Source organism: Astatotilapia calliptera, chromosome 2 (genome assembly GCF_964374335.1).
Source record: "Astatotilapia calliptera chromosome 2, fAstCal68.1, whole genome shotgun sequence".
Lineage (NCBI taxonomy): Eukaryota > Metazoa > Chordata > Actinopteri > Cichliformes > Cichlidae > Astatotilapia > Astatotilapia calliptera.
The window spans coordinates 31,053,262-31,078,364 of record NC_137423.1 but is presented as its reverse complement, the minus strand read 5'-3'; the positions used below and the strand labels follow the sequence as shown (position 1 = coordinate 31,078,364).

Below are 25,103 nucleotides of genomic sequence, written 5' to 3'. Positions count from 1 at the left end.
CCAAAGTTTCTTTTCAAGTTTTTTTCTACATACACCTTCACCATAAATCAGTAAACAGTCTGGAAATAGTCAGAAAACTTTTTGCCCACCTTTGATATGAGGTGTAATTCAAGTTTAATAGAGTGCCCTACCAGGCAAGTGAATGAAAGCCAAGGTTACAGCAACACAACAAATCATGCTCTTTTATCCTCCGAAGATCAAAAAGAAATTTTCTGGTTGGTACAGCGCAGACAGTAGCCCCGCTGAGTCCTAACGATAACCTGGAGGGAAATTGGGAGGTTGACCTGGGAGGCTGTGCAGAGGAAATATAAGAGGGAGGAACGGAATGAAAGAAAAATGGAAGGAAAGTTGGGAGTAGTTGAGGGCGACAAAAGAAAGCAGAGTAGGGTGTGTGCGTGGAATACAGGAAGGCAGGCGTGAGGAATCGAAGGAGATAGAAGAGGGTGACAGACAGGCAGACAAAGACAAACTTGGTGGATAAATAGCCCACAGCAGTATCTGTCAGAGCTCAGCTGCTTCCCATCTGCTTCCGCTCATGCACACACTCTAACAATATTATGTGTGTGGTCTGTGTATGTTGGTGCACATGTGCCTCTGTTTTTATTTGTTTATATGTAATGGCAACATTTTTTTCCCCATCTACAGTAAATTTTTAGCAGCCGCTGCACATGTGACTGTTTATCTACATGAATCTGTGAGTGTATGTGTGTGCATTGAGTGGTGGCTTAGTTAGATGTGGTAATTGTAATTCCGGTAGCATGCTTTGAAGGCCCAGTAATTGTTAGAGAGATGATACTGATCAGGGCGCCTTCTCTCTAGGCAATTTTAACTGTGTTTTGGCTCCAAATAGAGAATGGAGTGTGTATGTGTTTGCATCCACCTGATCTGTAAGTGCCACACGTCTGAGTGGTTCATTTTCAATTACAAGCTTTGTTGTCGACATCTGTTTGTACGTGCTTCATTTATGCATCCCTATATAAGTGCTGGCAACGGCCTCCTTATTTTTGTGTTATTTTTGTCTATATGTGTCTTTTATGTTCAGGCATGATTTGGTCAGAGTGCAAGGAGATCTGGAGTGACGGACCCAGGGAGTATGTCATGCACCTTTGGAATGTTCTGGACTTTGGTATGTTATCCATCTTCGTGGCATCCTTCACGGCACGCTTCATGGCATTCCTGAAGGCATCCAAGGCCCAGCAATATGTCGACATGCATGTACCAGATGACGACCTCAGCAACGCCTCACTGCCTGATGAAGTGGCTTATTTCACTTACGGTGAGTAGTCAATAAAAAGAATCATGTAAGTTAAATATAAGCTACATTTATATTATAGATATTGTTATCAATATTATATAGAGGTGCTTGAATCAGTGTTGGGCTACATCAGTCACTGATAAGGAATAGCAAATTAGATGAGTGCAAAAACGCCATTAATTACAGAAACCCGGACTGCACATGATACTTGAAGCTGAAAATGTATTTCTTTAGATCCGCAACCGTTTTCCAAAATATATTGGCTCATTTTGAATTTGATGGCACCAATCAAAAGAAGATTTGACAGGGGGTAACAAAAAGGCTGAAAAGGGAAGTGGTTGTAAAAAGAAACAGCTTGAGGAGCATTTTGCATCTAATTAGGGTAACTGGCGACAGGTCAGCAACATGAGTGGGTATAAACAGAGCATCTTAGAAAGGCAGAGTTTCTCAGAAGATGAGCAGAGGTTCACCAATCTGCAAAAAAAAAAACAAACGCATCTACAAATTGTAGAACAATATCAGAATAATGCTCCCCTGTGGAAAATTGTGAAGATGTCGAATATCTAATCAAAGGAGTCAGAGAATCTGGAAAAATCAGAGATGAGGCTGAAAATCAATATTGGAATGCCTGTGATCTTCAGCCCCTCAGGCAGCACTGCATTCAAACAAGGTGTGATTCTGCCATGGAAATCATGACATGCGTGAGCTCAATAGCCAACTACAATACAGGTTAAAGGTCTGTCATGCAAAGAAGAAACAATATGTGAATAAATGTGCCATCATGTCTGGACCAAAGTGAACTTAAAATGAACATCTCTGATGGTATGAGGTTGCTTTAGTTGTGGTACTGGCAACCTGCACATCTGGAAAGGCACCATCAGTCCTAAAAGGTATATACAGGTTTTAAATCAACATATGCTGCCACCCAGATGACATCTTTTTTCAGGGAAGGCTTTACATATTTATGAGAGAGAATATTAAAGCTATTACAACTTCATAGTAGACGAATCCAGATGCTAAACTCGACCCTCTGTAGTACAGACCTTTCAGGAACTGAAAAAACTTGGCACATCATGGAACAGAAAACTGGTCTTTTCAGTTACCAGATGTTTACTTGTTAAAAGAAGAGTGGTTGCATCCACTCTTCTTTTAATAAGTAAACATCTGGTGGTAAACATCATCCTGTCTCAGCTTTTTTGAGCCATGTTTGTTGGCATCAAATTCAAAATGAGCTAATATTTTTTCTAAAACACTGCATTTTCTCTCTCTAAAATTTGATATGTTTTGTTTGTTCCGTTGTGAATAAAATCTGGGTTAGTTCTCTTTTTAATTACGTTTTATGCAGCATCACTACTCCTTCAGAATTGGGGTTGTCACCTGGAGATCTTCACAGTAATAAAACAATCCCTGCAATGGTTGATTTGCTGCTACACACATGCTACTGCAGTCAGATGACCAGAATGAGTAAAAAAAGAATGACAACATTATCTTTAATCCCTGAATGATAAGCATGCATTCAGTTAAACACCAGAACAAAAACATGCCTCCACCATAGCAAACCCTGCCACAGGCTGCAGCCCACTGCACTGTGCACTTAGCGGTCCACTAATAGAACCTTCATCAGTGCTGTCATCTGGTGGCCTGACTCTGTCATGACATATCAATAAATCGATAAAGGTTCTATTACTGCACTCTCACATATAATCCTCATAAACCTTCCCCTAAATGTCCCAATATCTGTAAAGGTGTGAAAATGTTATACTAATAAACTATGATTTTGATAAAATAGTGAAATGGAAGCTCTTTTTCTTTTATTTGACTCATCTCTCTTGTATCTTACATTGCCACCTAGCCACATCAGTCTCCTTTGATATCTCAGTTATTTCCTGATCTCCCTCTCTCTAGCTGTCCTTACTTCTCCTTGGACACACTATCCCTTTATCCCTTCCCTTTGCCGTCCACACAGCTCAGACTAATTTCTTTCCCTCCTCTTGCTCCACTCGCTCTTCTCTTCAAACTTTTACTCTGACTTTCGTTTTTCCATTCCTCACTTAATCCATCTTCTTACTGCACCGTCTCCTTCGTTGAAATCCGTGCTTCTTAAAGCTGAGATTATTCTTCATAGAAACATATCTTACAAACATTTGGATCGCACTACAACCAGAGGTTTACTCAGTGCGTTGTAACCAGAAAGACTTTGAATAGCAAGCAATGGGACGATGAGTGACAAACTGCATGTGCACAGTAGAGTTTAAGGTAACACCGCTTTAACCCCTTCTTATGTAACGTTTAATATTTGGTTTATAAAGTGCTAGTACATATTCAGCATCAGCAACAGTTTGAAACAGTTATTAGCAGATATTTAAATCTTGAATCCCTCCAAGCTGGCTTCTGAATTAAAATATGGTAAATGGCCTGTATTTATATAGCACTTTACCAGTCCCTAAGGACCCCAAAGCGCTTTACATATCCAGTCATCCACCCATTCGCACACACATTCACACACTGGTGATGGCAAGCTACATTGTAGCCACAGCCACCCTGGGGCGCACTGACAGAGGCGAGGCTGCCGGACACTGGCACCACCGGGCCCTCTGACCACCACCAGTAGGCAACGGGTGAAGTGTCTTGCCCAAGGACACAACGACCAAGACTGTCCAAGCCGGGGCTCGAACCGAATATGAATATCATTTCAGCACTAATTACAGAGTTTGTTTAACATATCAGATTTTATTTAGTGTAGTTAATTAGGTGAAAAAAAATGGCCAAAGATCCCTTTTAATGTCTGATTTGCTAATAAAATTATAATATTACAAAGCAACCATTCTGTGGCTTATTCTCCCTTCAGCCAGAAACAAGTGGCGCCCATCAGATCCTCAGATCATCTCAGAAGGCCTGTACGCCATCGCCGTCGTTCTGAGCTTCTCTCGCATCGCCTACATACTGCCAGCCAATGAGAGCTTTGGACCCCTGCAGATTTCACTGGGGCGCACAGTCAAGGACATCTTCAAGTTTATGGTCATTTTCATCATGGTGTTTGTGGCCTTCATGATCGGCATGTTCAACCTGTACTCATATTACCTCGGAGCAAAGTACAACCCTGCCTTCACCACGTGAGTTATACCTGGCGTTCGGAGTGGAGTAGTATATGCTGGGAGAATGTGTGTGACTATGTGTGGTCTGACCATCTCTCTCCATTTCTGAAACTTTGTCCCTTTCACTTCTCCAAAACTTTTCAGAAATATGGTGCAGCATTTTAAAACACAACCCCGCACTGATCATTTTACATAAGACGGCAAAAGGGAAAAAACAAATCTGTTAAAGTATTAAAGTTAAAGCACCCCAAGGACAGTATAAGACATGCCCTTTTGACTGAGGTCGTTCATTAAATCTGTGGCGTCTTATCAGAAGCAGAGATCGAACTTTAATCTACCCTCAGGCAATCGGTCTATTTGGTTAAATATAATATTGAGAAAGTGAATTGGATACACTGTTACTAAAATCTCAAGACACTGGTGAACTGTGATTTGATTTCATAGCTTTAACAACATTGTGGATATGACACCAGTCATTTCCCTATCACCATTTTGTGTTTACTGAGCAAACCACTCTGCTACCGTGACCAAAAGAAAAATGAAATGAGACTGACATCACAGTAAGAGATATCAATGTCAGATTCAATCTGAGCTCTGGGAATTGCATCAATATTGATATCATTTCAAGGCCAGTACTGTCTGGAAGGAAAATGATACGGCAACTGGTTAATTATGAGGCCAAGCATTTCGACCTACTACTAAGATTTGAGCATATCAAAGCAACAAAAGCAGCGAGGAGAGCCTGCTCCATATTTGTGCCAGGCAAGACGCAGTGGGCTCTAATAACCAGAAAGTAGACAGTGTTCTGTCTTTATCCTTGTTCTTTATACTATATTCTTCATGCAAAGTAAAATATTTTAAGCTTTTTTGTTTTCATTTTGATGATTATGGCTTATAGCTTCCTGTAAATCATAAATCCAGTATCTCAGATTATTAGAATATTTACTATGATTAATTAAAACTGGATTTACAGTACAAGAATATCCAACTTCTGTATACAGTCAATGCTCTGTTAGGGCTTCTTTACTAAGAGTTCTTGCATTAATGCAGCATGGCATGGAGGTGATCAGCTTGTGGCACTGTTACTGATGTCCAGGCTGCTTTGATACTGGTTTTCAGCTTCTCTGTATTTGTAATTCAGCTGTTTCTCATCTTCCTCTTAATAGTGCCCAACAGATTATCTATGTGATGCCGGTCAGGTGAGATAGTTAGCCAAACAAGCATAGTAATAATATGGTCAGGAAACCATGTGGAAATAGCACCTGCCCAGTGTGCCAAACCTAAGTCCCGCTGAAAACGTTAACGTGCATCTCCATACAGCTTGAAGGATGAAATGCTCTAAAATCTCCTGGTAGCTGCATTGTCTTTGGACTTAAAACACAGCGGACCAACCACCACTAGCACCGGCAGATGACAGGCATCGCAAATCATCACAGACTGTGGAAAATTCACTCTAAACTTAAAACACATTGGATTCTGTGCCTCTCTAATCACCAGACTTTAGGACCTTGATTTCTGAATGAAATGCAAAATTGACTTTCATCTGAATAGAGGACTTCGCCAGCAATTCAGTTGTTTTCATCCTTAATCGACAGACATTTCTGGCTCAGGCTCTCATTCAGGACTGGCTTGATATGAATGCAACAGTTGTTGCCCCTCTCCTGAAGATGTCTGTGTATGGTGGCTCTTGTTGCACTGACACCAGCCTCATCCATCCCCATGAAGCTCTCCAGATTATAGGCTTTTTTTTTTCAACATTAATATTCTTCGACTGGGCACTCTCTGAACAGCCAGCCTTTTTTCAGCAATTACCCTCACACGGAGGGTGTCGATGATGATCATCATCATCTGGACAGGTATCAAATCAGCAGTCATCCCGATGATTGTGATATGTGGCGTCTACTGAACAAGACCAAGAGAAGTATAGTACTTACACCATCTGAATGAGTTGTAATCATTTAGAAATGAACCCTTTTTTAAATATGTACAGTATGTACATATCCTCTTGCACCCTCTTGCTATTAGTCCTCATTCTGCACACACAAACTAACCAGGATGAACTCTGATGTTCCATAATTAAAAATCATGCAGTTGAAATTCTGCTTTTTGAATGCACTTCACTTCCTTAAGTGCTGCATTCATGGTATTATCAGGGTCATTCATTTTAAATATGGAAATGCACCATTTAGCTGAACAACTTGTACTAACCATCTGGTGCCATAAACCACCCATACAATTTTTAAAATATGTTTTCACTTCACTTTTTCAGTATCAGCCACCCCTGTTAATTCACTTTCATACAAATCATTTGTTTTGCAGTATAAATCTGCTTATAAAGCAACTGGATGCTTCAACAAATCAGTCTCAATCTTAGTTATTCTGCCTTTTTTTCTTCATTTTAGCTTCTCCGTGTCTCTGCTCACCCATCCTTTCCTATCAGCTGCGATCAAAGTGGCAGCGGATGTTTCACTGTCATTGTCGGATATTTGGAGGAAAGTTATCTGTCTTAGATTGCTCACAGAATCATTCTGTTTATCATCACTCATCTGAGAAAGAAAACACTCTCTGAGGTCTCGCTCTGTCACCTATCATTACTCATTTTCTGAGAGAAAGACATCTACAGATTTAAATAGCTCACATTACAATATATCTGCTCAATCCAGTAAAGCAAATCATGTGTTACAAGTTGGTTTGTAATTACTCTGGTATATACTGTTCTCTTATTTACTGAAAATACAGGAAAATTCTTTCATTGCTTTTTTTGTCTTGCTTTATTCACCCTCCTAGTTTAAAGAGAGCCTGGGATATTTGTTGAGTTTTGCTAACGAGCCCAAATCTAATTTGTAGATTTAGTGCAGCATGATTTTTGCCAGCTTGTGCTGTGATCTTATTTGCTGTTGCTTGTACAGCAGTTTATCACCGCAACACAACCACAGATGAAAAATTAGACTGCATATTGTTAGGATAACCTTAGCAGAGTATTATTACCGTTTTCGTTTTGGCCAGCTGTGCAGTGATTATAATTCAGTGTCCCTGGCAGAATCAACCATGTCAGACTGTTTGATATTCATCTGCCTGCCTGCCGTCTAATCTGCTTGTACACCTGTCAGTCCACCACCGTGCTTTTAGGTCTACATGTCCATTTGGTTCAAAAGTATCAGTCTACAAAATCCAGAATGAACACTGCTAAGTGCCAAAAGCAGGTAAAAAATCTGTTCAGGGAGTAAATCTCAATAGGCTACCCTCCTGCCTCCTAAATGTTTTTACCCAAATTGTAATGTAATAAAAGCTACGCTAAGAGCACAGTTCTGCCTTATTTTGAAGTCATTTACTGACACTGTTTTCATCCTCATTTTTCATTTTTTCCCTGTTTTGTTTTTTTTGACATCTTTTAGTGGCCAGAGCTGCTGACCACTGGAAAGAAAACTATTAAATTCTTCTCAACAAAGTTACACAGTGTGATTAGTATTCACAGCTTAAAGCAACATACCATACAATTTCATCTTTATTTATAGAGAACTTTAAAACAACCACAGCTGACACAAAGTGCTGTACACTGGAACTAAATAATAAAAATGCATAAGCTATAGATAAAACCAAATAAAAACAGTCAAATATCTAAAAGAAAGACTAAAACTAGCTGGGGTCGAAACATAAAAACAGATGATATCAAATACCAGAAGCAGTGATAGGAATTCCCTGTTATTTGTTTACACCCTGTCCTCATATGTCCCTATCAGCCGTGATGTATGTGTACCCGGGAGTAATTACCAACTTTATGGCCAATGAGCATTTGCCTTAAATGCCTTACCTTAGAATCCCTGATGATGAAAGGTGTGTGTCCAGACTTCTAGTGTGCGGGCTCTGCCTCTCCATGCTGACTCACTTTACACTTCTATGCTGTGCATATACAGTAACCCCTCTGCTGAGCCTCAGCATAGGGTCTCATAAGGCTGTGGGTTCTGCTTGGCTGCATGCATGGAGCCAGAGATTCAGGCAACGTGATGAGCAGGCAGACAGAGCAAAGAGTTAGCTGACAGAAAGGCGATTTCACCTGTAGAAACAGAGTCTAATGGGGTTGAAATGGTGAAAGATGGCCACAACCCGACATGCCGACATAATGTAGACTTCTCAAAAACCCAGGAACAAGTACAAAAAAAGACACAGTCATTTCCTTTGCGAGTGTGTGATCCAGCTCTGTCCATTGTCCTCTTATCACTTCACTCCTCTGCTTTAGAGATCAACATCAAGGCTGATTTTTTTTTAAAAATCTCTCAACTTCTGCTCATTTTATCAACCTCTGACTGCATTTGGGTGGGTGGGTGGCTGGAAGGGAGCAAGGGGGAGGTTGTCCATGAATTCTGGACTCTTGATTGCATACTCTGGCTGGGGGAGCTGTATAAAGATGCTTTTCAAATGGCAAAAATCTTAAATTCTGTTGTTGTCAGTTCAGCCACCAGAGGTCAGTCTCACATTCTCACCTAGTCCAAAGAGCGCTTGTCAGAGCAATGCCAGGACTAAACTGTGCAGAGAGACACTATTTGTTTTTGTTATTATTATTATTTTTATATATATATATAAATGCCATTTATCTGTGCATTATGTATTTTCTATGCCTTTCTCTCCCTTCAAAAGACACTGCCCCATCCATGTCTTTTGTTCCTCGCCATCCAGCAGAGCACTTGCTGTTTGCAGCAGCTTGTGGGTAGTTTAACTAAATTCATAACCTTTTTTTGGACTTTTTTGCTGTTTAGTGTGTGAGCACTCTTGCTTAGTGCTCACACACTAAACATCGTCATGGATTAACAGTAGCTTGATTATAGTATGACCACCTAAAAGTAACTTAAAACTTTGCAGGGAATAGCATATGATCACCATACGACCAATAGGTGTGGGAAACATTTTAAGAACACAAACAAAACAAGTGTCTTGTGTCATATACTCCCACCATGTTATCTAATATCTATAATGATCATGTCAGTAGTATGGACCCAAATGCAGGAGGCGAAATCGCTTAAACAAAAGCAACCTTCAGTCGCTTATAAGCCCTAAATAAGCAAAGATCCAAAAAACACAAGGGTGTAAAAAGGGCGTCAAAAGGAACACCTCTTAGCAGTACACAAGGGAGTGCACGCAGACACTTTGACAAAGAATAAAGGGGAAGATGGGGCTATTTATACAACAAGGGCTGATTTGAAACAAGAAACATGAGTGGGGCGAGGCACGGGTGAAAACAAAGGAGGGACTAAAACTAATGCAAGGCATGAAAGAAAACCGAGCTTCAAAGTAAAACAGGAAATAACTAAAAACCCCATTCTAGGCATGGTAACAGAGCCAGGAAAAAGAGCCACTAACAGACAGAGAAGACAATGGGAGCCACCAAATTTACCACTAATAAAAATCAAGACGAGAACCAAAACATGAACCAAAACAGCCATTGCTAGAATAACCATACAGTAAAATCAGGAATCAAAGACTCAGTTATATCACAAGAAAAAAGCTCACAATCTGCTAGAATAAATATCAAAATAGGAATCACAAATATGACTAAAAATCCAAAACCCCAATTAACAGAACCCAAGACTTGTAACATTTTTTTAAATACAGTCACCGGCCACTTCTTATATACAGCTTGTTTGTAGGGGTTGAGCCCTGTTTTGCTTCAGAACTGCCTTATTTCTTCATGGCACAGATTCAACAAGGTGCCGGAAACATTCCTCAGAGATTTTGTAACATATTGACATGATAGCATTACATAGTTGCTGCAGATTTGGCAACTGTACTTTGAGAATGTAAATCTCTCATTAGACTCAAATCTGGTGACCTTGTCTAAAAGAGCCATTTCAGTGTATTGAGCTCATTCAAGGATTCAAGGAGCTTTATTGTCATTCGCATCACATGTTTACATGAGGTGGAACGAAATGATGTACACACGGTCCCAGAGGGGAAAAAAACAGAATAACGAAGAAACAGAACTTTTAAAAAGTGATAAAAAATAGTTTTTTTTAAATGGATGGTCATGATTAGCAACAATGCTCAGGTGGGATGTGGTATTTAAATTCTTCAAATGTACTAAGGGCCCATAGTATGCCAAAAAAGCCCCCACATAGTTACACCACCACTGCCAGCCTGAATTGTTGATAAAAGCCAGAATCCATGCGTCCAGGGTCCTTGCAACCAGGCAACATTTTTTCAATCTTCTGTTGCTGAATTTTAGTGAGTCAGTACAAATTGTAGCCTCAGTTTCCTGGTTTAGCTGGCAGAAGTGGCATGCAATGTGTTCTACTTATGTAGCCCATCTGCTTCAAGATTCAACATGCTGTGCACTCAATGCTCTTGTGCATATCTTGGTTGTAATAAGTAGTTATCTGAGTTATTATCTTATCAGCTCGAAGCAGTCTTTCCATCCTCCTCTGACCTCTAGCATCAACAAGGATGCCAAGAGAACTGTCACCCACTGGATATTTCTTTTTCAGACCATTCTGTAAACCATAGAAATGGTTGTGCAGGAAAAATCCCAGTAGATCCGCAGTTTCTGAAATAGTCAGATTAAAAGTCACCTTTCTTCCCCTTTTAGATGCTCGGTTTGAACTTCAGCAGATTGTCCTGATCTTGTCTACATGCCTAAGCGGATTGAGTCACTGCCACATGGATGATAGACATTTGCATTGATGAGCAGCTAAGCAGGTATACCTGGTAAATGAATTTCTGAGGGCATCTCAGCATTTAGATAGTAGCAAGAAAACACTTAATCTATGTTCATATTATTAAGAGATCTTTGGCAAAAATCTTCTCTCCTGTAACTCTACACTACTAAATGGCGAGTTGACAATGGCAGCATCTTCTCCACCACGTGATGAGTGACAAGGATCTCAATTGCCCTCAAAGTAACAGCATTAGCTTTCTAAAAGGGAGCTGTTATACTCAATGGGCCTCTCTGCTTGTGTTGTGAAGCTGTACTTAGTTTACTGGTGCTTCTTAAAAATTAGAAATGGTTCTCTTTCAGCTCTCTCAGCTGGCAGACACTTGTCACCTCGAGATAATTTACATTTCACTGTAAAGTTTCCACTCAAAAACTCTAAAATGAAGCTAATACTTCAACTACATAAATGCTTTTATCTGTCCCATATCACTGGCTGAAGTACACATGTGCGCTGACACAAGAGCAAAATTGGATATCTTCTGCTTATATGGCACTATCTGCCACAAAAGAGACAGGAAAATGGGGGCAAATATTAACAGTAACAGATTTCTTTTTTGAAAAAGTATAAAACTGCTCACTTGAATTGTAAAACTATTGTGTTAGTCGTTACGACGAAAAGGTAATTTAAGTACTCTGCTAGTCTCTGCAGCAAAAGGTGTACTACTCAAGCTGGGACACAGTGGGAGGGATGTGAAAGGAAGAAGCAGCATATGAGAGAGGAGTGAAGCTGAGGATATCGTTTTTCCTCACACATATATACTCAGTGACACTAGAGCAAAAACTGACTCACATAAACACACAGCTTGATAAGGCTTAATGGGGACTGAGCTGTAATAGCCACACACCGGACCCTATCTCCTGAGGTGTGAAGACACTTCTGACTCACACATTTAAAAAAACAAAAAACCCAAAAAGCTCTTTGTTAAGAGCCCACACAGTTATTTTTTCACAAGTGCAAATACACTGTAACACACACACACACACACATCCTTGCTGTGTTTGTGTTTACATACTAGGTGCTTATACAGACATTACAAACATTTATGTACAAATCAGTTTACACACACACACACACACACACACACACACACACACGCTTTTGATTTGGGCAGTGGCGATAGAGCCCTGGACCTGCCTCTATTTTCCAGTTAGTCATGCATGACAACACTGCACAGACATGGAAGAAAACAGAGGCGAGAAGGACAGGGAAGGTAAAAGCTGAATAAAATGAGATGGATGGAGATGGGATTAAATCTTACGGGAAAACTAAAACAGAAAGACATAGCGGTGTGTCAAGGACCTTGAAAATCAAAATCAAAATGTCGATTACAGTATACAAATGGTGAAGTAAAACAGTGGAATAAATGTAGCAGAATCACAGGGACGGCTAACAGCAGTGCAACAAAGTAAGTGAATGTAGAAGAGGAGGACAGAGGAAGATGGCAGGGATGAGGGATGAGAAGAGAACCATAGGGAACGTTGCAGAGGAGGGTGTTTTTGGCTTGGCTCGTTGTTCAGGCAAAACGCGGGAGACCAGCCAGAATACGTAGACAAAGGAGGAAGAAGAAGAAGGGAGAGAGACAACAGGAGAGAATGAGAGAAGGTCACGCAGACTGAGCAACCACACAGGCTTAGCAGAGACTCAGCATTATCGTTTGACAAGGTGGGAAGAAATCAGAATGCAAGTACTGTGAAATAAATCCTGTTACCTACATTTTTTTCAGCATTTGATCATTATTGCCAATTCACTTAAATTTTATATACCATAATGACCTTTAAAGGCATGTCACCATATTGAAGTTGCTTTTATAAGAGTGTGTATTTCATTTGTAATGCCACACATAAATACAAGATGAGAGGCATCCGAGACTAAACGTGTATATAAAGTGATAATGCATAAGGTATAATGCAGCGTGAACAGAGAAGAACCAGCAGTGATGAGAATCAGGCCAAAGAGGAGAGTAAAAAATAGCACTTAGATTTACATGCCTGAAGATGCAGGCAGGAGTTTGAAAACAAAGTGCAGACTGGGGGGATTTTTGGAGAGGAAGAGGAAAAAACAAAGGAACCATGAAAGAAGGTCTGAGGTGATGTACGGGAGTGGAGGGGTAGAGAGGAGAGAGGGATCTTTGTGGAAGAAAGGGGATGTGTGTATAGTAGATAAGAGGTTGTGTGAGAGACGTCAGAGTCAAAGTGAGAGCAAAAGGGAGAATTTATTAGCTCTGAAGGCGAGGCAGATGTGTCATGTTCAGCCTTTACCAGTCAAGCACATCTGAATGTCAAAATAAGAAGGGGAGACACAATTATAATTAAGGCGAGCCCGACAGAAAGAAGAGAGGCACAAAAGTAACAGAGAAAGAATTCATTCATGTGCTGTGACCAGTAAGGGATTTGAAATGTCAGTGGCAATGCTTTAGACTTTCTGGCAGTATTCAGTGTTTTTCAGTAACATCTTCCATTATCATGACAAATTATGTCAAGCATTCAATTTCCCTCTGGTGAGATTTAGTCCATCTGAAATTTTGCTGTCTGACAATAATTGTTTGCAATGAAATTCATTTAATTTCAGCTACATTAAGAAGCTTCATTTCATTAGGCTAACGCTCCAGTATAATTTCCAGACATTTGCTATTGATTTTTAAAGAAGAAGCCCTTTTGAATGATGATGTTTCAGGCTGATTTTTTTAAACAAAGGATGTAATGATAGCAGAAATTGAATGGCCTATATCAATACCAGTAAATACTTGATTCTTTGTTATGACTTTTAAACCCCTAATTTAAAACAACACAACCAAAAGGATTATTTCACATACTTGTACATGTAGGGTTTATACCTTACTACATAAAGTGCTTTGAGGTGACTGATGTTGTGATTTGGTGCATTATAAAAAATATTCAATTGAATTTGAACAGAAAATTGGACATAAACTCATTGATTTTAAAATAATTTTAAATCAGGTTGTTTATTTAAAATATTAACATTATATTTTATTTAGAAAACACAGACTAAAATGCTGGGATGGTTGCTGAGTAGCCTCCTAATGTTACAGTAGGATTTAACATTGGTACTATTATTAGTACAAAGTACTTCCTTTCTCAACTCCACTACTGATTTTTTTGATCAGTGAGTTGTGTAGGTGCTGTCGTGGCAGTTGCATTGGTCTCCATCTTCATTCTGTAGCTTTTGTTGTGCTGGTGGGTTCTCTTCTTCGTCAACAAGGACACATATTTTAATATATACAAATGTCCATACTGACTATGCTACTTAAACAAAAAGAAAGTACTGACCAACAAAAATGGCAGGCTATTTTTTCTTATGAAGGTAATTAATTTGCTAGAGTTGTGATCATAATAAATAAAATTCTTTCTCCTAGACCTTTGTCTAATACACACTTCTATAACATGTGGAGAAACTCAAAGCTTGCCTTCTTTGCTAAGCTATGACGAGATATTTGCAGCTTCAGGGAAAGAATTAACAAACGACCAGTTCACATTTTTACTGGTAAATGAAAAGTGCAAAGAAAGAACGTAACCGATATCACACATTTTCATAACCAAACAGTGCCAATGCTTATGAAATAGTATAAACCGTACACTGACACAGCGGCAGAAAAACAGACAGACAGTGAGGGAACAAGCAAATTAAAAAAGTTGATCTTGTGCTTGATTCACTAGCAAAAGCCTCTTAATTGCTCATCTTGTGGTCTTGTATTCCCTGCTTAATAAGATTTCTATCACAGCTTGCCTGAAGATACACACCAGCACATCCCTGTTTTGCGTTGCTCACTTTCTGCCTCATTTTGTATCTCACTGTCTGTCACACCAGTGTGAACACACTCATAAACAGACACACAGATTCAGTCTGTGTTTTTGTTTTTGTTCACTTCCCCATGCTTTTTTCCCCACTGCTTTGTTGTTTGTGTATCAGAAACAGCAACAAGCACACGTACACACATGCAGGAATCTCTTAGGAGTGGCATTCGTTCAGTCATTAAAACCTGAGGTGGGAAGTGTCCCACCCTTTTGTCACCATAGTGACAGCTCTTTTGGTGTAATAGGTAGAAAGTTAAACAGAATTTTCTATTTAAAGATGTTTAATCTGTATTTGTCTGAGCACTTATCTGTTTGCAGAACAAGAGAGGATAGGAGAGAAGAAGAGAGGAGAACTGAGGAGGGGAAAGAAGAGGAGAACTGAGGAGAGTAGAGGAGTAGTGATTGGGAAGGAGAATTTAATATATTACTAATGACTGAAGGGCAGACAGAGAGAGAGAGTCAGAAAGATTCAGAGACACAGAAAGGGGAACAGTTGGCTACATTTACATTTATTCATTTGGCCAGTGAAAGTATTGCTGCAGGTTAAACAACGATGAGAAATACACGAGGAGAAAAATATTGAAAAAAGAAACGTATACATCAAAAGAATAGATTGAGTGACAGAAATAGCTAAAAGCTGTAGGGATGAAAGATGGAAATAGCGAGTGGGAGGGAGAGAGGACGATGTGGAGAAAGATATAAAAGCAATGGCAATGGCAATATAATGAGAAAATAGGGGAGAGTGATAGAGCAGCTAAACAAGAGACAAAGATGATAGCAGGAGAGGAGGAGCAAAGACAACGAGAGTTCCAAGCATAACGCAAGAGAGACAGAGAGAGAGACTGAGAGCATGTCTCTGGGGCAGAGAGGTTGATTTGGGCCTGCTGGTGATTGGGTTTGGGGCTGCTCCTGCAGAGCCGAGGTGACTCACCAGTCTCCCACACACATATCCAGGCAGCATGAGTGTGGTAAGGAGGGAGAGAGAAAGAGCGAGATTGTGTGTGTGTGTGTGTGTGTGTGTGTGTGTGTGTGTGTGTGTGTGTGTGTGTGTGTGTGTGTGTGTGTGTGTGTGTGTGTGTGTACTTTCACTGCTGATGTTGTGGGGACATAAATCTGATTACATAGTCACACTGCGGCAAATGAGCGTCTTTCTGGGGACAAAAACTCCCGAATTTTTAGATTGAAGACTTAATTTAAGGTTAGAGCACCTCTCCAGGATATGAATGAGGTTAAATGTTAATGTAATGTCTTTTAAAGTGATGGATACAAGTCAGAGAAGAGTGTTGGCTTGATGGAAACACTGTTGTGTGTGAGTATCTGTACATGTGTGGTGTAGTCGTCATGCTGCATGCAGCCTACAGGGAGCTGCCACTCTTAATAACAGATAATAACACACAATTCATAGCCGTTTCAAGATGCCGACTGTCCCTGCTGATTCACTGCCTATTGTACAACCCTATTGTAAAACACACGCACACACACACACACATACAGACACACTGGTTTGAAATGAAATAATCTGATTCTTAGGTTGCTAAAAAATGTTCCATTATCCAGAGCACCAAGCATCTCATCCATCTCCGTAACAGGGTATTAAATAATACACACATGACCGGAACCTTAGCTGACATTAGCGAAACACAAATTCAAATTTATCAGTCCCGTTGATCTCCAAGGATACATTTAAATTCTCCATAATTGCACTTTCTCCCTGAGAGGCATCTCACACAGATTTGAGTGAATTAAATAAGCTGAAAACAAAGCAAGCAAAACAAATGAGGATGCACAGCGACACTGGCTGCCCATGCATCAGTATAATCCAGTATAAAAGAAATGCAGCTCGCTTAAATACTCTACATGTGACTCCATGTTCAATTCACATAAGGGTTGATAGAAGTGAGGGGCATGTATGTAGCCTTATATTTTTACATAGTTGACATGACAAGAAGGGGTTCACTTTCACTGACACTGTCCACTTGTAAATATCACCCACATTTTTGGATGTTATGTTAAACTCACAATCTGCCTAGGCAAACAGATGGACATGGAATATAAATAGTCTACTGTGTAACGAGTGCTAGATTTTAATTGTGTGTGTTCCTGTGAATGTCTGGTATAATGGGGCCTTAATGTTAGCTGGAACAATGCCCTTCATCATTATCTGTACTTGAATTTTAGGGACATGAAAATCTAAATCGAGTGAGCATTTCACAGTGCCAGAAAGGAGACCTGGAAGAATAATTGGAAGAATAATTTGATTTCAAAGATAATTGGGATACAATATGATCTAGAGAAGATAATTGTCCTCCTTTTTGTTTTCTTTCAAATTTCAAAGACAGGAAAGTCTGTGTGTGTGTGTGTGTTTTTTAATCTTGAAAGAGAGGCTTCAGATAAGTGACAAGCCATTATTAAAAGAGAGAAGGATCAAAATAACAGGTTTTCAAGGGAAGTCCACCAAAATCACCTTCCTCTCCTCTCCTGATTGCACGATTGGCTTCTGGATGTGTGTGACGTGAATAGTGAGTGAGGAGATGATACTGTTGAAAAGAGCCTTCCCCTCAGAGCAATTGCCTGTCTGATGCCTGGAGCCTCTATCGTAACAACACAAAGAAGAAAACCACCTAAGAACTGCTGTAAATGCTTTTCAATGTGTTTCTCTTTACAGACACCTTCAGTCATTGATGCCACTGCAATATGTTGATGCTTATGCCAGTAATTTGTACCCCTCTGTACGATGCACATTTTCCCAAGTACTTATTAAGTATCCTGATGAGATGGGGGCAGATATTTGCATGCTTCCACGTTGTTCCTGATATGTATATTTACATTGAGAGTACAGAGGAAATTGCTTACTTGATGCATAGTGATATGTTCCTGAACCTGTTAAAATTTCCATTTGCTTGAATCATGACAACTCTAAAGTGCCTCATGTAGCTTACTAAAAAGGGTATAATGTTAAATAAATGAGCCATAACAATAACACAGAAAATTGTCAGCAAACTGTAGCTTTAGGGTTTGTGATGAGTGCTCCGTGATAAACAGATGCATACATCAAAAGATCGGTACATGGCTATGACATCAGCATAACAGTGAAAATGAGCATTTATAACACTGAGTCAGACGGTTGATATATAAAATAAATAGGAAGGGGTTAACCCTGGGTACACTCTTGGCCACAATTTTTTGTTCTTAGCTGTCAAGAGTAGCAGGTGGTGTGGTCTGATTCAAGGTTTGACGTGTTGTGTGCTCAGAGACCCTCTTCTGCATACCTTGGTATGCAGAGTGGTTATCTGAGTTATTGTTGCCCTCCTATCAGGTCGAAGCAGTCTGGTGATTCTCCTCCAACCTCTGACATCAACAAAGCATTTTAACCCAAAGCTTTACTGCTCACTGGATATTTACTCTCTTTTTTTGATCATTCATAGTAAAGCCTAGAGATGGTTTTGTGGAAAAATCACAGTAGATCAGCAGTTTCTGAAATACTCACAGCAGCCATTCAGACACCAATAACCATGCCACATTCAACGTCACTTAAATCACTTTTCTTCCCATCATTCCCATGCCCAGTTTGAACCTAAATATGGCATCTTGACCATGTCTACATGCCTAAATGCATTAAGCTGTTGCCATGTGGTTAGCTGCTCATATATACACTATTCAGCTATCATCAGAGCAGCACAAAACAATAGTGACTGCATGCCAATATTTAGAGGCCAGCATGAAAAAACGAGTCATTAAAGAGGAGCATTTCTAATCAGCAGCAACAATGTGCAAGGTTGATCGACGCAAAACATGATGCAACAATGAGACTGTAACAGTTTCTCGTAGTATTTAAGTAATTCCAGAATGGTTTTCAGGTTATTTTTGCGCACTGGCTAATGTTTTCTGGAAGTAAGTATGGAGGGCAATGATAGAAGATATTCTTAGATATCTTCTATCTGAGTTTAAGAGATAGAGCACACAGACAAATTCACTGATCTGGTGTTGAAGGTTAAAGAGTATGTTTGGCTTTCTTCTTGAAAGGTTATTCCTGAGGTACCCAAAGGAGTCTGTTTTTTACATGTGATAGAGAGGAGGAAAAAGTCTGTCTGTGTGTGTTTCTGTCTGCTTCTATCTTGGTATGCATGCGAGTGTCTTGTTTGCCACCAGCAGGTGCCATCACCTACCTTTCTGTGTGCCAATGAAACACTGTCTCTTTGAAAGAAGATAATTTGGATGACACCCATAGCTCTCAACCAGGAACCTACAGATCTTCTATTCCACAGCTTCCTCCCACCACCAACCCCTCCAGCAATCCAACCAGGCGTCTCCCTCCTTCCCACTGAGCCCCCCTCTGCCATCTCAAGCCCATGCATACCACTCGTGGAATATTTAACAGCAGACATATTCATGAATGTCAATGTTCAGAGATCTCACAGCTTTGTGCTTTTTTTTTTTTTTTTTTTTTTTACACCTTGTTTTCCTTTCTCAGCCCTCTGGCCCTTAAACACATATTGGGTCAGTGTGAGAGAATGATCCTCCAGGCAGAACTGAGAGTTTGAGTGTGGATCTCAGTAGAAACAGCAAAGCACTATACGCTTTAAATGAAACATTAGCCATGCTTCAGTTATCATACTTAAATGTCAGAGGTAGAGTCAAGTGGAGTTAAGAATTATACATCAACCACAAGAGTGAGAAGTATAATTCAGTATGACATTTAACGTGAAAAAACTTATTTCACTTCCATTATTCCTAAAAACGTTGAATGCATTTGAGTTTAAATGTTTTCTTTCTAGATATAACCTTGACACCCCCGAAAGGATCACATGCACATTCATCTTAAATCTTTTTTTTTTTATATTAAGTGCAGCGACGTTTCTATTTTGAATAAAGGTCGATGAAGGACTAGGCTGAGAATTTAATGAACAGAGATTTATAAACCAATCTTTCAAACTGTGGAGCTGAACTTTTCCCTGCTTTTTCGATGTGTTGCTTTGTGTGGTACATACAGTGCTATATGGTTGTATTTATAGATAAGTGTGTTTGTGTGTGTTTGTGTGTGTGAGAGAGATCTAAATGGGGTAGCAATGTGTTCAAATTGGACATGACTCACCAGGTATTTCATCAGTGCCACCTCACAAATCCCACAACATTAAAATGCATTTCATGTGTTTGCATGTGTGTGACTGAAACAGCAATTAGCTGGTAACGCGTTGGGCTTTGTATGTGTAGTCACTGGCATGTGCTGATTTCCTGACTGCTACAACATCTCTCTCTGTTCCTGCAGGGTAGAGGAGAGTTTCAAGACTCTTTTCTGGTCAATCTTCGGGCTGTCTGAAGTGATTTCGGTGGTGCTGAAGTATGACCATAAGTTCATAGAGAACATTGGCTACGTGCTGTACGGAGTCTATAATGTCACTATGGTGGTAGTTCTTCTCAACATGCTCATTGCCATGATCAACAGCTCTTACCAGGAGATAGAGGTACAAAAACAGGATAGTTGATCAATGGAAAAAGGGTGTAATATTGTAAACAAGTCAATAAGGTTCATTTGTATGAGTGTCTGATTGTGCCTGCAGGAGAATTGCACCATTACTTAAAAAAACAAAGAGATCAATACAGTGGCAACAAGTAAAAACATCAAACGCATAATAAAATGAGTATCCCAGAAAAACCCAAAAGGTTTTAAAATAATTTTTACATTTCTGATTTTTGTCACGCTTGTTCTAAAAATGAATACTTACTTTCTTACCTGAGATATTTAAGATGAAAAAAATCATTCTTCACCTTCAATAAACATTAAGCAATAATTTTGAGTGAAATGCAACTGGAATATATGAAATCAAAGTTTTATTTATTCAAATAATCATCATTCAGACAATTTGGGTTGTCTTTTTACAGTTAAACATTTCATCTGTTCTTGGAGAAAAAAGATTATTGGAACCCACTCGGATGCTTCATAACTTAAAGCCTTGTCGGAAGTTCTAGGATAGGATAGGATAGGATAGGATAGGATAGGATAGGTTCTAGGATTATTATTCATCTGTTTATTGCTAAACTTAGTCTCCTTTTGAGCATTTGGTCTTTTTGATGTTCCCTGCCTTTACTGTAGACCAGCTTGTTGCATGTGTTCGCACTTCAGTTTATACCCTTTATTTTTTTTACACTGCAGTGTTGAAGTGACACACATGCTACAAAGCAAGGTCATAGACATGAAAGGCACTTAGGAGTGAGTTAATAAAGATTCTTTCTAGCAAGGGTATGCAGTCAACTCTCTTTGCCTTCTCTTTTAAAACATCTCAACTGCAGATATTAATAAACACTAAGCCCTAGCCTTTCTTTTATTGCCGTCTTTCTTACCTGAGATAGTTAAGCTGAAAAAATCATTCTTCACCCTCAATAAACATTAAGCAATAATTTTGAGTGAAATGCAACTGGAATATATGAAATCAAAGTTTTATTTATTCAAATAATCATTAACAAAAATGTGCTTGGTATATATTCCCATCGAAAATATTTCATTTGACACATTACAAAAAAAATTAAATAACAGTTATGTAAGTTACATAGTTAAAGTCAACATTTTGGGCAAATTTGATATTTAGGGGTATAACCAAACAAATTTTGATATTTAAAGGTTTTAAAGGTTTCTAATAATTTGAGATACTGGATACCTGATTTCTTTCTGTCTGCCTCTGCAGGAGGATGCCGATGTGGAGTGGAAGTTTGCTCGAGCTAAGCTTTGGCTCTCCTACTTTGATGAGGGCCGCACCTTACCCGCCCCCTTTAACCTCGTTCCCAGCCCTAAGTCCTTCTATTACTTGGCCCTAAGGATCAAGTCCTGTCTGATTCACCTCTGCAAGGCCAACGGCCATCACCGTAATGAGGTGGAGATGGGCATGCTCAACTCCCAGACCAAGGTCAGTGTTTTTACTATATTTGATTATTTTACACATGTTTGGCAAACTGCTAATGACATTGTGATTCATGGTTAATTAATGATTTTCCAAACCTAGCTGCCAAAGCCATTTAATAATAGACTATTTCTTTTAAACTGATTGTTAGTGATATGTCTGTGAAGGTTCTCAGTCATCCAGGTCATCGTAGTCAAAGGAGCTTGCAAAGGATCATCAGGGGGTCCTTTTGTCCCTCTGTGGGGGGATACTCCCACTAGGTTTATATCTGGGACTCTCCACCATTTGATCGTAGAACTGAAGAAGCCTCTCGGATGAGAGGTGAAACGTCTTCAAGTAACTTAAAGAAGTCCAGACGCTTTTCTTTGCAAGCTCCTTTGATTGTTAGTGATACATTTTGTAAGCAACTTGTTTCAGTTTTTTTAACAACTGTAGTCAAGTTTTGGTTTGGTTTGGTTTCTAGCACTAAATTTAATATTTACTGCTACAAATGCAGTGCTTTTTTTATCCATTTTTCTGCTGACAGGATCCTTTCTGGCTAAAGCGCAATTGTTATTTTCCTACATGGAAGTAGTTAAACTGCTAAAAATCAATGAAGGGGCAATAAACGCTGATTACACCCACCACAATCCTCAGTGGAGTTGCCCATATGGGTCAGTTATTTGTATAATGATCATCAAATACTGAATCTTTAGCAACTGTAATTGGAGAATGCACACAGGCAAACCAGGAACCCCAGAGGAAATGTAGGATATTCCCACTGCAAGTCTAGAAATTACATCTAGTTCCGTTTCACACTTTGTTCCTCTTATGATTTGCGCTTCTAAATAAAAATCACTGCAATGACAAAAATGCCTCGTGTGACAAAAATATTATAGACCATTTAATGCGCAATCAGTCTTGGTGCTGGTGTTTTCTGCAGGCATTTCTGCTGCCTGATCCCTAAACTCAAATGGCTCACCTCAGCACCTCAGCTAGGCTATTAGGCAGGCTATTAGCTTTACCCGCGTCTGCTCAAATGCTCAGGCAGGACAAGATGGGTTACACCCCGGTGCTTCTGTGAGCGCCTAAAGTTTTCTGACAGTTTCACAGCCGAGCCGAGGAAGTACAGCAAGCGATCGATACACGAGCTTGCACCAGTCTACAGTACTGTGTAAAATGTCAGCTGAGATTAGGAAAAGGCAGCCTGCTCTTTCTGTGTCTGTATCTTCGTAGTGGATGGTGTATGTTTTGGTGCCGTTTAAGAAACGTGAAGCTAATCACTTTAGATTCAAAAAGCATATGCTCATAAATTGTGTGTACTTGTGTTCATTCGGTAAGTGTTTGTTTTGTGGTGGTGTTCATGTTCGTTCTTGTGCTCTTTGGTTAACTGCCTTTCACAGCAGTAGGGATAATTAATTTCAATATGAGGTAGCTGGAGGCAGCAAAAACCCACAAAGCAGGTTACTGCATGGGGACTAGATCACAGAAAACACACCAAAGAGATTTCAGCTCTGTCAGTTGGCCTTTGTAAAACCTCTGCATAAGATATGTGTTTCTCACACTCACTGAGTCTGAAACAATAGTAGATGTCTGGGTGTATGGTACAATAAAGAAATGATAAAAAAAATACATTAAAAAGATATTTATTTGCCTCACAATAGTGCGCAAAAATGCTATAATAATAATAATAATAATGGATTGGATTTATATAGCACTTTTCAAGGCACCCAAAGCGCTTTACAATACCACTATTCATTCACTCTCGCATTCATACACTGGTGGAGGCAAGCTACGGTTGTAGCCACAGCTGCCCTGGGGCAGACTGACAGAAGCGAGGCTGCCATTTCGCGCCATCGGCCCCTCTGGCCAGCACCAGTAGGCAGTGTTGGGAAGGTTACTTTTAAAATGTATTCCACTACAGATTACAGAATACATGCCCCAAAATGTATTCTGTAACGTATTCCGTTACGTTACTCAATGACAGTAACGTATTCTGAATACTTTGGATTACTTAATATATTATCATACTTTTTACAACAACGTGAATGTACTATTGCTGTGTGATTTATTACTATTACTGAAGGTCCGCGACTCCGAACTGTAGTAAAGGGACCTCTGACTAATACGGCGGGTCCGTAGCCGAAAAATAGCTTTACTTTGTTGTGTGGGTCAACTTTTCTTGACAGAGAGAGGCGTTGAAAGGCTGCTCCAACGGAACTTATTGTTTTCGGAGGAAAACACGAACACGGTGTACAGTCGAGTCTTAATAGCTTACTTACAACTGGGCTCGTCAGGCTCTCTTCTTGGCTGCAGTGGTTACCGTATTATTATATTTACATTAGGGTAGGGTAAAGTGTCTTGCCCAAGGACACAACGACCAGGACAGAGAGCCCAGGGATCGAACCGGCGACCTTCCGGTTACAGATACGCTTCCCAACCCCCTGAGCCACGGTTGCTGTTCCTCCAGTTCACAAGATGAACTTCCCTGCAAAAAAAAAAAAAAAACATAAAGTCACTGAGAGCTCAAACTGACAACTGAAGTACCAAGCTTTTCATCTTGATAAATGCTCTCTCATAACGAACATTAGCTAAGGGGTTCTTCTGGTTTGATTTTAAAGGGAACCCATTTTTATTAAGTTACAGTAGTTATTTGCATGGTCTTATTTTTATTCAAACAATTTGGGTTGTCTTTTTACAGTTAAACATTTCATCTGTTCTTGGAGAAAAAAGATTATTGGAATCCACTCGGATGCTTCATAACTTAAAGCCTTGTCGGAAGTTCTAGGATAGGATAGGATAGGTTATTCATCTGTTTATTGCTAAACTTAGTCTCCTTTTGAGCATTTGGTCTTTTTGATGTTTCCTGCTTTTACTGTAGACCAGCTTGTTGCATGTGTTCGCACTTCAGTTTATACCCTTTATTTTTTTTACACTGCAGTGTTGAAGTGACACACATGCTATAAAGCAAGGTCATAGACATGAAAGGCACTTAGGAGTGAGTTAATAAAGATTCTTTCTGGCAAGGTTATGCAGTCAACTCTCTTTGCCTTCTCTTTTAAAACATCTCAACTGCAGATATTAATAAACACTAAGCCCTAGCCTTTCTTTTATTGCCATCTTGCCACTATGATGCCTCCGTTAACACCCTTTTCAAATGCTTCCGTCTGACATGATCCATAGAACCTGAAATATGACATTAACACTCGACTTCTTCTATCTGTTTCTTGCTCTTGTAGGATGAACGCTTCAAGTCTTATCCACGGCCTGGAGAAGAGTTCACCCAGAGAAAAGCTAGAAAACACCCCACCAGATACCAGGTAAGATGGAGACCGAACTGGATACAGAGAGCACAGGATGTGTGG

The 25,103-nt window shown here is 39.7% G+C and overlaps 1 protein-coding gene across 1 annotated transcript in view; it reads left to right on the top strand.

The window, feature by feature from the left end:
• Positions 1-25,103, top strand: part of trpc7b (transient receptor potential cation channel, subfamily C, member 7b) — a 57,966-nt gene that overhangs the window by 27,089 nt on the left and 5,774 nt on the right. Inside the window, exons 6-10 of the mRNA XM_026194502.2 lie at positions 1,043-1,276; positions 4,104-4,368; positions 20,133-20,328; positions 21,547-21,765; positions 24,978-25,058. Of these exons, the coding sequence (XP_026050287.1) occupies positions 1,043-1,276; positions 4,104-4,368; positions 20,133-20,328; positions 21,547-21,765; positions 24,978-25,058 (995 nt within the window). The remainder of the gene's footprint in view (positions 1-1,042; positions 1,277-4,103; positions 4,369-20,132; positions 20,329-21,546; positions 21,766-24,977; positions 25,059-25,103) is intronic.